Source organism: Barbus barbus (genome assembly GCF_936440315.1).
Source record: "Barbus barbus genome assembly, chromosome: 5".
Lineage (NCBI taxonomy): Eukaryota > Metazoa > Chordata > Actinopteri > Cypriniformes > Cyprinidae > Barbus > Barbus barbus.
Window position 1 is genome coordinate 11,622,006 of NC_136733.1, and position 13,534 is coordinate 11,635,539.

Consider the following 13,534-nt stretch of genomic DNA (forward strand, 5'->3'; position numbering starts at 1 on the left):
TTAGACAGGAGAGTAGATTAACTTCGGTGGATACACTTAAACTTGAAGATACACTGTAAAAAAATAAAAAGTTGAGCCAGCTTAAAATTTTAAGCAACCAGCTTCAGCAGATTTTTGAGCTCTCGCAACTTATTTTTGTTGGAGATTCTCAACTTTTTGTTGTATAAACTTAAAACAACAAGAAAACTCAAAAATCTGCTGAAGCATGGTTGCCTTAAAATTTTAAATTGGCTCAACTTTTCTTTTTTTTTTACAGTATAGTGTGTTCCACAGTTGAAATAAAACACTTTCTGATGTTTATTCATGTTTATTTCGTGCTTTAACTAAATATGAAAAGAAAATCGGTTCACGTGTTTGAACTGAGGCAATACAGTGATCTGTCACACATGAAGAGCCACAAAATGGCATTTATAGTTTGAATTTCTTTTAAAATGACTCAATTTAAAAGCTGAGGGTCCTGAGACCTTGTTTCATATCAGAAGTAACCTGCTCTTGTCTTCTCTGTCGGTGTTTTGTCAGTTTCCTCTTTGCTCTGCGATGTATTTTTTTCTCTGTGTGGGAGAACGTGTGTAGTGTGAGAGCGGCATTGTTTGTCGGTCATGGCAACAGTAACTAAGGGTGGGCGGGTTTTACGAACGTGCTTGGTGACGTAATTGCACTGCGACGGTAGCGGAAGAGACGTGGCAAAAGAAAAGCAAACTTGTTGTTATAATAAATATTGAGGAAAGTACTGAAGAGTGGACAGTTTCATGTTGATATTTGCATCGGTTTGTTTTTGACTGTTTTTTTTTCCCTTTTAAGGTAAATATATTATTGTTTCACTAATAATATGTTGTTTATTTGCGGGAAGTATGTTGCATTCGAGCAGCTAACAATTCGTGTACACCCTCTGCCCGACTAAATAATGGCACAGTTTTGTATTTGTGTTAACTACCGGGGTTGGCGGGTTATTTTTTAAGATATATTGAAGTGCAAAGAAGAGATGCATCGGTTAAAATGTTTTATATTTAAAATGTATGTTTTAGAAGTACATTTAGTGTACTCGAGTTTATGTATTCTGGATGATGATATGTGGATCTTTTGCTTGACAGGCAGACCATGGGTTTGTGCAAGTGTCCTAAGAAGAAGGTAACGAACTTGTTCTGTTTTGAACATCGCGTCAACGTTTGTGAGCACTGTCTTGTATCCAATCACAATAAGGTTAGTGCTCTAATATATAGTTCAAATTGATGACTGAAAGGGATAGTTTACCCAGAAATGAAAATTCTGTCTTCGTTTACTCATCCTCGTGTCTTTCCATTCCTTTATTTCTTCGATGGAATGTAAAAATAATTTATTTTGAACAATATTAGTACCCAAACAGTTTCGTTGCCCATTCACTTCCAATGTAGGGACAAAATACAGTGGAAATCAATGGGAAAATAAATTATTTGGCGTTCTTTAAACTGTCATCTTTTGTGTGTACAAAAATGCATCACAAATGCATGCAAGATTTGTAATGACATGAAGGCGAGTACACGATGACAGGATTTTCACTTTTGGATGGACAATCACTTTCAGGAGAAAATATGTTTTGAAGATTTATAAACACTTTTGTTTTGTTACTTTTATTTGTACAGTGTATTGTACAGTCATACCTACAATGGCTACAAGACAGCGATTACAACCCAAACTGCAGCCTGTGCAGTCAGCCCTTACATTCCCAGGATACTGTTCGGCTAGTTTGTTATGGTGAGAACAACAGATATTATGTTTAAACTCAGTCTGAGAGTTTAAAAAAAGAAAAAGCAAGTAAGCGTTTTACATAGTGTATGAAGGCCTGCATTATTGTGGCTTTTAGGGGTGTAGCGGTACACAAAATTAATGGTTCTGTCACTGATCTTTTTATTTATTTTTATTTTTTTTTTTCTTATTGAATACTTGAAAAAGAACAATAACAATTGTCAACATTGTTAACTCACAATTAGGGCTGTCGCGATTCGTCGATTTTAGTCGACTAGTCTATTTTTAAAAATCGTCGACTTCATTTTGCTCTCGTCGACTAACCGGCAAAATACCGGAAGTGGCGCATTTCACGGACGAGAATCCATAAAACATATTTTTAGACTATTTTCCAAGGCTGCATGACATATTAAACCCATTTAAAAAAAGCATAATTGTGAATTCACAAAAGCTATGATTTAATTAATTATATGCGATGCAGTTCACACAGTATATGCGCTTTAATTATTTACATGTGTGTAGGTTAAGTTCATGTGTCTCACACCGGCTCCATTCACAGTAGCTCCACAGAAACTGTTATCATTTACATGTGTAGTGTCTCAAACTCCATCTCTGCATGTTGTTGTGAGTTGTGTCTGTCACTTTCTGTCACTTTCACTTCTCTCCAAAGGCGCGTGGACAAGCACCACACGTGACCGCACTCGTCTCCTTTGCTCTGGTTAAATATCAAAAGTGAAGTGAATAGAAAGATGACTGCTCTGGTTGTTAAAGAACACAGCAGGAGCGCTATCTGTAGGGATCTATGATCTCCGCGATGCAGAGAACGCGCACGGAATCGCGGAATCCAGTCATAAAAACGGAATTTAGTTTAACGCGGAATGTCACGGAATTTGTCAAAGTTTGGATGAATTAATCAAAAGTAGGTCATTACACATCAAATCGCGATATGGACTAGTATCTGTAAATATTAAGCTGCAAAAGTTGATTTAAATATGAGTCCTGCATGTTCTGCGCATCTCTGTGTGAATGTGCTGCACGTGCTGTGTTGTTTATGTGGCGCTCGCGGTGATTTCAGCGTCTGCGGTCTCAATGAGGACATAAATACATAAACAATATCTCCAGAACTGATCTGAAAGGCACTTTACGAGCATTTTACCATTTAATTTGAGTAAAACTAGCGTCATATCATACACACACAGAACTTTAAAAGTATGCACGGCAACCCGTCAAAATAAAAGTTCTGTTTAACTTAGCCTATTAAAGACCGTGTGCCAGAAATAGGCTATATTACTATTATTTAGTAGAATGTACATAATACTACTACTTACTACTACTGTTAATTTTTTTAAAAGAAATAATCACAAAATATTTTAATAGTAAATCCCCTTCATTTGCCAAAAATGTAATTGTTTAATTTTCATTAATTCAAATATAAATTAATTAAAATAGTTTTATGGCTTCATCTGATATCCAGTAAAATTTAAATACACAACACAGAATTTCTGAGGGGGAAAACACATTTCATAAGGCTACTGTAAGAATAAATAAAAATTGTTTGTATGCATTCAAATAATAGACATGCTAAAACGCAGATTCTGGTAACAATAAAACATAAGGTGAGAAAAAAATAAAACATTTCTTACGGCCCTAAACGTGTAATTTTTGTTACACTTTTAATAAATTAAATGTTAAATTGTATAATTTTCATGATTTTAATTAATTAGACATGCTTTTAGATTAATAGGATTTAATTTGACCATAAAAAAAAAAAAAAAGAGTCCAGAAAAATTCAAACGGGAAAAAACGGAATCCAGAAAAATTAAAATGGAAAAAATTGAATGTAGAAAAAAATAAAACGGAATTTGGGGAAAAATAAAACTGATTTCATAGGGCCCTATATCTGGAAATATTTTGGTTATGAAGCAAATGAGAATATCAACAAATAGAACTTTGGATTTTAATTAGTACATGTATTAGTAAACGTTAGTTTCAATTAACATTTAACTAAGATTAATAAAAGATAAATAAATAAATCAACAAATGCAGTACCTCAAGAATTTTTTTTGTTCATGTAAAATATACCGCATGTTCTTGACTTATTACATTTATCTTTAAATAAAAAAAATTACCCCCTTAATATTGTGGCAGTTTTTTTCTCCGTGGTATCGAAAATGGTATCGAATATCGATATTTTTCAAGGTATCGTATCGAAGTTAGAAATTCCAGTATCGTGACAACACCAATATATATATATATATATATATATATATATATATACACATACATATACACATACATATATATATATATATATATATATATATATATATATATATACACATACATATACACATACATATATATATATATATATATATATATAAATAAATATATATAACAAACACATATATATATATATATATATATATATATATATATATATATATATATAAATAAATATAACAAACACCGCGTCACCACCGGTAATTGGTCCATTAGTAGTTGGTAAAAGTCTGCCACTGTCACAGCCCTAATATATAAATAACACTAGCTTCTCTATTCTTTTTGTATTCTATCTATTTGTTTTCTGTTTATTTATTATATAATTAAAAAAAAAACCTTGCTGCAGGTACTGCGTTAGGCTAAGTGAGACTTGTCATAGCACTTGCATATCATTGCTCTTTTGTTGATTTTGATTGCTTCCATTGTCCTCATTTGTAAGTCGCTTTGAATAAAAGTTTCTGCTAAATGACTAAATGTAATGTAAATGTAAACTGTATTGCCCTAGATCACATTTAAAAGTAGTTTCATTTATATAGTTTCTAAATGCATTCCAGGGGTAGACAATAAGGGAAATTTGCCGAGTATCAAAACCACTGGCCCAGGTCAACGCGTCGGGTATTGATCCCAATAATCACGAAAAAGAACAGTTTGCTTGAACAACATGAATAACATTTATTTTTTTTAAGGTAACGTTAGGTTTAGTGCAAAGTGCAGCAAAACTGTGCAAAAACATGAAACAAGTGCAAATAAACCAATTGCATAGGATTCATCACTCCAGTAAAGCCAATTCTTGCTGAAATTTCCTTGTTGTAACGGAGAGCGCAGCTGATGGTTGCTTAGCAACGACAGACGCCTCCGGAGCGCAACCGCCCGAGCGCTTGCGGCATTCTGAAAAGTTGAGATGTTTTTATCTCGATGCGGCGCGGACGCGCCTGGAAAAAATGAGCGTGTCGCTTCCATTATGAGCGCGCATACCGCGCGTCTCCATTTGAAATGACGAACTTGAGCGCGCAAAAGACGCGATATGTGAGCGGCCCCTAAGGCTGTCGGGATCACGTAACGTGTTAGCGGTGGTTACCGAGACGATTTAACAGAGATCAAAACACAGAACCACAGGTAATTAATGTGAAATTAGACTTTTTTTAATCGAGGCATTATTTTTACTGGCCCCACCGGGCTAGTGGTTGGAGCGATCTGGTGGCCCTGACGGTTTTAAAAGTACGTCCGGGCCACCGGGCCATTTATATTGTCGACCCCAGCATTCTGCACGCACACAGAATTTCTTCACATATAGTGGTTCAAACAACACTCTATTCGCTTGGTCCACACCAGTGTTAATTTTGGCAGGCATTTTTGATTTAGGCTGTGTCCAAATTCAGGGTCTGCATCCTTCGGAGTACTCATTTGAAGGATGTTACGTCACAGCGCCACGCCGAAGGCTGTCCAAATTCGTAGGATCCTTCAAATGCGGCCCACAAATACGTCCTCCTTTTCCCCGAATTGGAAGGATGGGTGTGGTGGATCCTTTCCCGTCCTACCTATCCCATAATTCTTTTCGGCAGAGCGTAATGGCGGACGAAGCGAGCGGTAGCGGAGTGGGAGAGGAGTTTCTCTGACAAAACAAGCTAAAGTTTATGCTCCGGCTCAATGAATTTGTAGGAGAAATTAGTAGAATACTTAAAAACAAATAAAAATAGGCTATAATGGCTTACCTGGATGTGACTGTCTTGTAGTCTGATATAAATAACTCTCAGACAACGAGCAAAGAAAGTATTTAATTTATTTAATTGCTTTATTTCTTCCAAAATAATTAAAATGAGGAGAATAACTCTTTGTTTGTCCATTTTCCCGCTTCTTGCTTGGCGCTGTCACGGTTGCTAGGCGACAGGATATGAGCAACGGGTAAGGGAGGGAACTGAAAGAAGGGTAGGCTGTCCAAATTCACAAACACCGACTTCCGGGTTTTGCGGACGTCGGAGGATCCCTCCTCCTTCAACCGGGTAGGAAGGATCCTAAGGAGGATGCAGACCCTGAATTTGGACACAGCCATGGTCTTAGTCTTTATCTTGAGATGAAAATGCTTAATAGTTTTAGTCGCATTTTAGTCATTTGAGTCTTTCATAGTTTTAGTCGACGAAAAGTCATTGCATTTTTGTCAACTTTTGTCAAACAGCCATTACTTTTAGTCAAACTGCAGTTACCAACATTTATTTTGGTAGCTATTTTATATGTAGTATTCAAACAAAAATAGTCATTAATTCTTCTCTCTTTAGACCAAATCAATTAAGCTTAGTTATGAGAAATTTGAATCAAGGATTGAATTTGGAAAAACTGGAATAAATTTTCATTTTTTGGTAGAGATATAAATTATACTCATTTTTCAGATACAGTAGTTTTACTTAACAAGTATACATTTATTTAACATCTTTTGTTGGTTAACATTTATGACAGATAATTAGGAATGCTGTCCATTTAAGACGGAAGGTATGTATGTAATAGCCTACTGACACATTCAGTTTTCACCCACCTGTTTAAGCTCACTTAAACCATAACGGACTGTATTTCCGTGAGATGCTCTACATGATAGACATTTGGACATTTGGACGCATCCAATGAGAGAGATGCACATTTTGAAAGACAAGACAGTTAACTTAGCCTATAGGATGTATTTTGAATGTCCGGTAGACCTCAAATAACATTTTAGTCCCGTCTCGTCTTGTTAATGTCATATCACACACACACAGAACTTTAAAAGTATGCACGGCAACCCATCAAAATAAAAGTTCTGTTTAACTTAGCCTATTAAAGACCGTGTGCCAGAAATAGGCTATATTACTATTATTTAGTAGAATGTACATAATACTACTACTTACTACTACTTAGGGATGTAACGGTATGAAAATTTCTAATCACGATTATAGTGACCAAAATTATCACGGTTATCAGTATTATCACGGTATTGTTAAAATGTGCTGGAGATGTTCAAAAAGTACCGACACATAAATCACTTAACCAAGTTTTATACTTAAAAATCAACAAACAGCAAATAAAATGACTTTTTGTTTGCATAATCACTAAAACAATAACATTACCAATGAAGTCTGTATTTTAAATGACAATTTGACTGACAACAGTTTAATAGCATGTTCAAATAAAGCTTTGAAAAAGTTTAACATAAAGGTAGACCTCACATTTCAGCCTTTAACAAAAGGGTTAAGTTAAAATGACAATTGATTAATAAATGATTATATGTATTTTATCTGCTCCATAAATAATTCTATATAGCTTATCTGAATTGTTTAAATGTGTAGAATCCACATAGGCTTGTTTTTCATCAACCGGTTAAAATTTACAGCAGGTCATGCAAATTTGGTCCGTTTTTTTGGCCAGACAGAAACTGCACACAGGCTGAATGTAAATAAGTGTCTGTAAATCCACTCTCTGACAGCAGGTGGCGCTTTATACGGAAAAGATGAATTACAGCTGATTCACGTGAACTCCGCGAACAAAGCAGTATTGTGTTTAAGAACACTTTCTTTAGATATTACATGGAGCTAAGATGAAAACAAAATGCCATCGAATCGTTTCTGAAGACAGTCAGATCCTTCAGAGGTACATTCATATAATTAATTCACTGATATATTCATTTGTATAATTCCCTCAGCACTCTTTTAAAACCTCCCAGCTTTTCCGCCCTATTTTCACTCAGAATGAAACTACTCTGCTGCCATGCGCACGTGAGGCTGTTACTGAAAACTCTGCTTTATGCTGGACAGTACTTATGTATCGCGAGAAGTTCAAATCACGGTAATCGAATACGGTTTTAATGATAATTAAAATATGAAACGGTAATACTAACCGTGGGGAATTTTATCATGATTTATCGTCAAACCGGTAATCGTTACATCCCTACTACTACTGTTCATTTTTTAAAAAGAAATAATCACAAAATACGCGCATAAATTTCGTCATAGTTTTTATCATCAGATATTAGTTTTAGCTCGTCAACTGTCTTAGTCACAGAAAAAAGGTTCGTTGACGAATATTTTTCGTCGTCGTCTTCATCGACGAAATTAACACTGGTCCACACACAAACTGAACCGAAAGACCCATACCAAATATATTTAGTACAAATGTAATGTGTGTACCTTTACACCCCTAGCAGATTGTATGTATGAATGTATCACTCAATTAATGTATCAATCAATGAATGTATCAATCAATCAATCCATTTAATTTATTTACCATGTCAGATTTATTCCACTGGTCATGTCTGAATGAACTCGCCTCCCGTCAGCCCCTCTACACGGCACCTGCTGGGTACCAGTGCCCAACATGCCAGGGTCCTGTGTTCCCACCCCCAAACCTGGCCAGTCCTGTTGCAGACATGCTGAGAGAACAACTGTCCTCTGTCAACTGGGCCAGAGCAGGACTAGGCCTTCCGCTGGTGAGGGAGAATATGATTATATGGTTTTGGTACACTTATGTCAGAACTATAAACACACACACACATTCCTCCTTTATCAATACTGATGATATATATCTGTAAATGTTGTTTCCATATCAGAGTTAAATATTTGTACATTAGTAAACTAGGTGAGTAAAGTTTGTGAACAAACTTTGAAGTTGACTTGAGAAAGCCTGAAAGTTTGAACCAGTTGAAAAAGCTTGTTTTTTTTAAAGATTAGATAGATATTCATAGCTATACAAAAGTTGATACTACACAAAAGGTTTGATTGTTTAAAGATAATCATAAGTTAGAAAAGATCAGATATAGCAACTCGAGTCAGATCATTCTGAAGGTCTGACCCGAGTTTGGCGGTTGCAGCTTGAAAGCTCTATGACGAGATAGATTTTAAAATTTAGTTTCAGAAGAAGAAGCTTAAATAGTAGATCAGTAAGTTGGCTTTCTCAAGCCGACTTTATAATCAAAATTTCCGCAGATGTAAGACATAAACAAAAAATAATAATATTGTAGCTTCCTTGGAGGGTGGATGCTTTGTCTAGATACCAAAACTGCACTTTTGGAGTAGGATAGTGAGGACTGCCTTATATCCAAATATTTTTAGAACTTTGAATTGAATTAGTTTAAAGTGTAATTAAAATCAGTTCAGTAGGATTGAGTGACCTGTCAAAATAATTAAACGGAAGAGGCCTATTGATACTGAATGCGAGATGAAAATACAATACAAATCAAATCTTATGATATAAAAATATTGACCGCAACCTTTTTAGCATATATACCTGCATGAATACGTTCAAGACATTTGTCTTTGAAAATTAATTAACACTGATTTATCCATTAATTTGCATTGATATATTATTACTTCTTTCTGTCTAGATTGAAGATCCACCAAAGAGCGAGGAAAGTACAACACATGACATTACGTGTTACTCTGAATGGTCATCTTTTGAGAGTGAGTTTGTCATAATTGTAATTTACACTTTTAGCAGGGTTACCACATGTCTTGGAAAACAATCATCTTTGATGCAGTTTTGCTGTCATAGAAAACGAGAGAAGTATCTATAGTTTTGGTTATAAGTTTATATAAGCCTTGCAGATTCTGCAAATAGCATGCATTTTATTTAGAACTACTGCCCTTAATAAGCTATTTTACGTAACAGATGTGTGCATATACATGTAGTACACAGTGTTAATTTTGGCAGGCATTTTTGATTTAGTCTTAGTCTTTATCTTGAGATGAAAATGCTTAATAGTCTTAGTCACATTTTAGTCATTTGAGTCTTTCATAGTTTTAGTCGACGAAAAGTCATTGCATTTTTGTCAACTTTTAGTCATTACTTTGTCAAACTGCAGTTACCAACATTTATTTTGGTAGCTATTTTATATGTAGTATTCAAACAAAAATGGTCATCAATACTTCTCTCTTTAGACCAAATCAATTAAGCTTAGTTATGAGAAATTTGAATCAAGGATTGAATTTGGAAAAACTGGAATAAATTTTCATTTTTTGGTAGAGATATAAATTAAACTCATTTTTCAGATACAGTAGGTTTACTTAACAAGTATACATTTATTTAACATCTTTTGTTGGTTAACATTTATGACACAGATAATTAGGAATGCTGTCCATTTAAGACGGAAGGTATGTATGTAATAGCCTACTGACATACATTCAGTTTTCACCCACCTGTTTAAGCTCACTTAAACCATAACGGACTGTATTGACGTGAGATACTCTACATGAGACATTTGGACTGCTGTGTGCATATTTGAGCACTGAGAACTGATCGCGCGCTGTATGAGAACTGAAGAAGTGGAGCGTGTGCGAGAGAGAGCACTTCTATCAGTGCGTTTCCGCCTATCGCACCTTCACTGACTTTAAGTTAATCGACAATGAATTGTGACTCCCGGGAAAAACGGGACGTCTGGTCACCCACTCCCTAACCCTTCGGGTGCGGAGGCCATTGTTTCAGATCGCTAGTTCGCGTTTTGGTAGCCTATCCGTCCACCGCGGCTGCCATGCAAACGCACCTTATCCAATGAGAGAGACGCACATTTTGAAAGACAAGACAGTTAACTTAGCCTATAGGATGTATTTTGAATGTCCGGTAGTCCTCAAATAAAATTTTAGTCTCGTCTTGTTAACGAAGACGCAACATAAATTTCGTCATAGTTTTTATCATCAGATATTAGTTTTAGCTCGTCAACGTCTCGTCTTAGTCATAGAAAAAAGGTTTGTTGACAAATATTTTTCGCCGTCGTCTTCGTCAACAAAATTAACACTGGTAGTACATAAATGCGTGTAGTATTTGTTAAAATTATTAACATTTTGCAGATTCTGTAAAGTGTATGAAAACTTATGACTACAACTGTAAATGTTGTGCAATATAATTATACAGTATGTCCTAGGATTTTTTTTTTTTTTTTTTTTTTACTATAATACTATTGTGAAAAACACTCCTCTCTGTCATTGCTATGATTATCAAACATGAACATTCATCATGGATGAGTGTTTTTATTGTCTGATCTGAGGAGTATGACCAACATGACCCTCATTAATGAATGAGTTAAACTCTATAACGCCATAAAAGCAAAATACACACACAGGGCAAAGAGAGGTCTGGGGCCCGTTTCACAAAGGAGGTTAGGTGAAAACTCTGAGTATGTTAACCCTGAAATGAGGGAAACTCTGGGTTTTCCATTTCAAAATGGGTGGATTGTCATACCCGAGAAAGCAGGTTAAGTCTAGCCCATTTCTGAAAGAGAGGTAACTTATACTCAGAATCAGATACCATGGTAACTTGTGAACCTAACCTGGTCCGGAGCAGATTTTCTTCTATAAACGGTTTATAGAAACGGTTCTATTTTCTTACAGTCTCTTCCCCCGTTTTAAAGCATAAGCAATGTTTAAATACCCCATTCATTGATTCGCGATGCAATTTTTATTTTTTTGTCTTATTTCAAGTACAAATATCTAAAAAATTCTGTAGTCAAGATGCATTTTCTATAGATAAAAAATTATATATTTAGTCTTGTTGGGGAAACGAGTGCATTTAAATGCATTTTATGTAAAACTGTCCGCCATAAGGTAAGAAAAATCATCTTAATGCAAATGGATCAGAATTTTCCATCTCAGGTCAACTCCGAGTTGGTTGAACCTCCCTATTGAAAAGGGCCCCTGGAGTGAGGCTCAGATAGTTTATCAGTTAGTTGAGCCAGAAGGCTTAACATCTTAAAGAAAAAGTTGACTTTGATAACACACAAATATATATTCAAATGCAATAACTAATAAAAAAAGTAATTATGTTTGAGAACTCAAACATAATAACTAGGGCCGGGACTTTAACGCGTTAATTTAGATTAATTAATTACACAAAAATAACGCGTTAAATTTTTTTAACGCATTTTAATCGCACTTATTTTTGCACCGCGGAATGTTTCTCACTGGATGAGTTTCGGCGGACCGATTATACTGGAGCACCTACTAGCGTTCAAAGACGCAAAGAACGGACTTGCGTTCTCGTGGAGACCGGTCTTGCCTATGAGGCGCCGGGCTGGACAAAAGTCAAGCGAACACGGGGAGAGTGCGCGAGAGAGAGCTTCCTTGGAAGAACGAACTCGGAAGGACGCGAGAACACAGAACGCACACTTATGAGAATTGAGATGTACTGCGTTCCTGCTTAACTGACCGCATAGTCTCAGCATAAGAAACGGCCAATGAACAATCAATATTTCAAAATGTCATAACTTATTAAAACATTTCATACTATTATAGATATTACTTTCATATAATTGTATTGTGTTTTATTTTACAGCGTTATATGTTTTACTGTTAAGATTAATTTTAATATGCCAATAAAAATGCAGACTTTCTCCGGGTCTTATAACTTTATTAAAATTAACCAAAACAAAACGATAAATGTTTACTTTCAACTTGAAGAGCCGTTAAGTATTTGTGAGAGCGACTTTAAAGCTTACAGGCTTCCGTACACCGGCCACCCACAGCGTTTTCTGGGATTTCTAACGGCTCGATTCTCTCAAGTCTGCACTCGATGCATCCTCAGTTTCAAGAACATATCCGGGCACTTTCATGCATCCTCTATACTTGCATTCTTGAGAATTGGAACTGAACTTCGACGGTTAATGATGACGTAGAACGAGAACACAAGGACGCAAGATCGCTGAAGAACGCATATTGAGAAACAGCCAAAAACAAACCACAGTGAACATGGACAAAGAAGCTGATGAGACCACTTTGGTTGGCCCTGTGGATGGGAAATTTAAAAATCCATATAAAAAAAACTTACTTCTCACTGTTCTCAGGTCAAATATTTATATGCGATTAAAATGCGATTAATTTCGATTAATTAATTACAAAGCCTCTAATTAATTAGATTAATTTTTTTAATCGAGTCCCGGCCCTAATAATAACGCAGCAACAATAGATCATCACAACTTTGTTTAAATATAAGGCTATACAACCATCTAGTGGTTAGACTATGGTATTACATTGGATTTCCTTTCAACTAAAAAGCAGTAATCTACCTATTTTTAACTAAAACATGCTTCATTAACTGAAAAAAATCTACTAAAATTAATTTTCATTAATTTATCACACATGACCAAATATAAAATTTGATCTAAATCAAACAATCCATTTAAAACAGGGGTGTCAAAACATGTTTCTGGAGGGCCGCTATGCTGCAGGTATTAGCTTTAGCCCTAATTTAACACACCTGAGCTAATCAAAGTCTTCATACTCACTAGAAACGTCAGGGCAAGTGTGTTGGCGCTATACTCTGCAGGACAGTGGCTCATCGTTTGGATCATATGATTCTATGGAGCCCTGCACATGACATGCTTGGGGGAAAAAAAAAAGTAAATTGTAACTTAACGAATTAGTAAATCATGCAAATAATTTAGTTAACCGAGGGAATGAATGAATTAAAATGTGCGCACATCCTAATTGAATATTTAAAAGCCCTCTGCCTGTGCCCTCTAGGGCTCTTGCCCGAATAATAGCTATATATAGTATAAATAGTAGCTTTTCTAATGCTAGACTGT

At 35.5% G+C, this 13,534-nt stretch overlaps 1 protein-coding gene across 2 annotated transcripts in view; it reads left to right on the top strand.

The window, feature by feature from the left end:
• Nucleotides 1–643: 643 nt before the first annotated feature.
• LOC306869910 (zinc finger protein-like 1) overlaps nt 644–13,534 on the top strand; it is a 37,694-nt gene continuing 24,803 nt past the window's right edge. For both annotated transcript variants that reach the window (XM_079416844.1, XM_079416845.1), the window contains exons 1-5: nt 644–801; nt 1,092–1,200; nt 1,620–1,731; nt 8,259–8,452; nt 9,347–9,422. In XM_079416844.1, the coding sequence (XP_079272970.1) occupies nt 1,099–1,200; nt 1,620–1,731; nt 8,259–8,452; nt 9,347–9,422 (484 nt within the window). In that variant the 5' untranslated portion in view covers nt 644–801; nt 1,092–1,098. The remainder of the gene's footprint in view (nt 802–1,091; nt 1,201–1,619; nt 1,732–8,258; nt 8,453–9,346; nt 9,423–13,534) is intronic.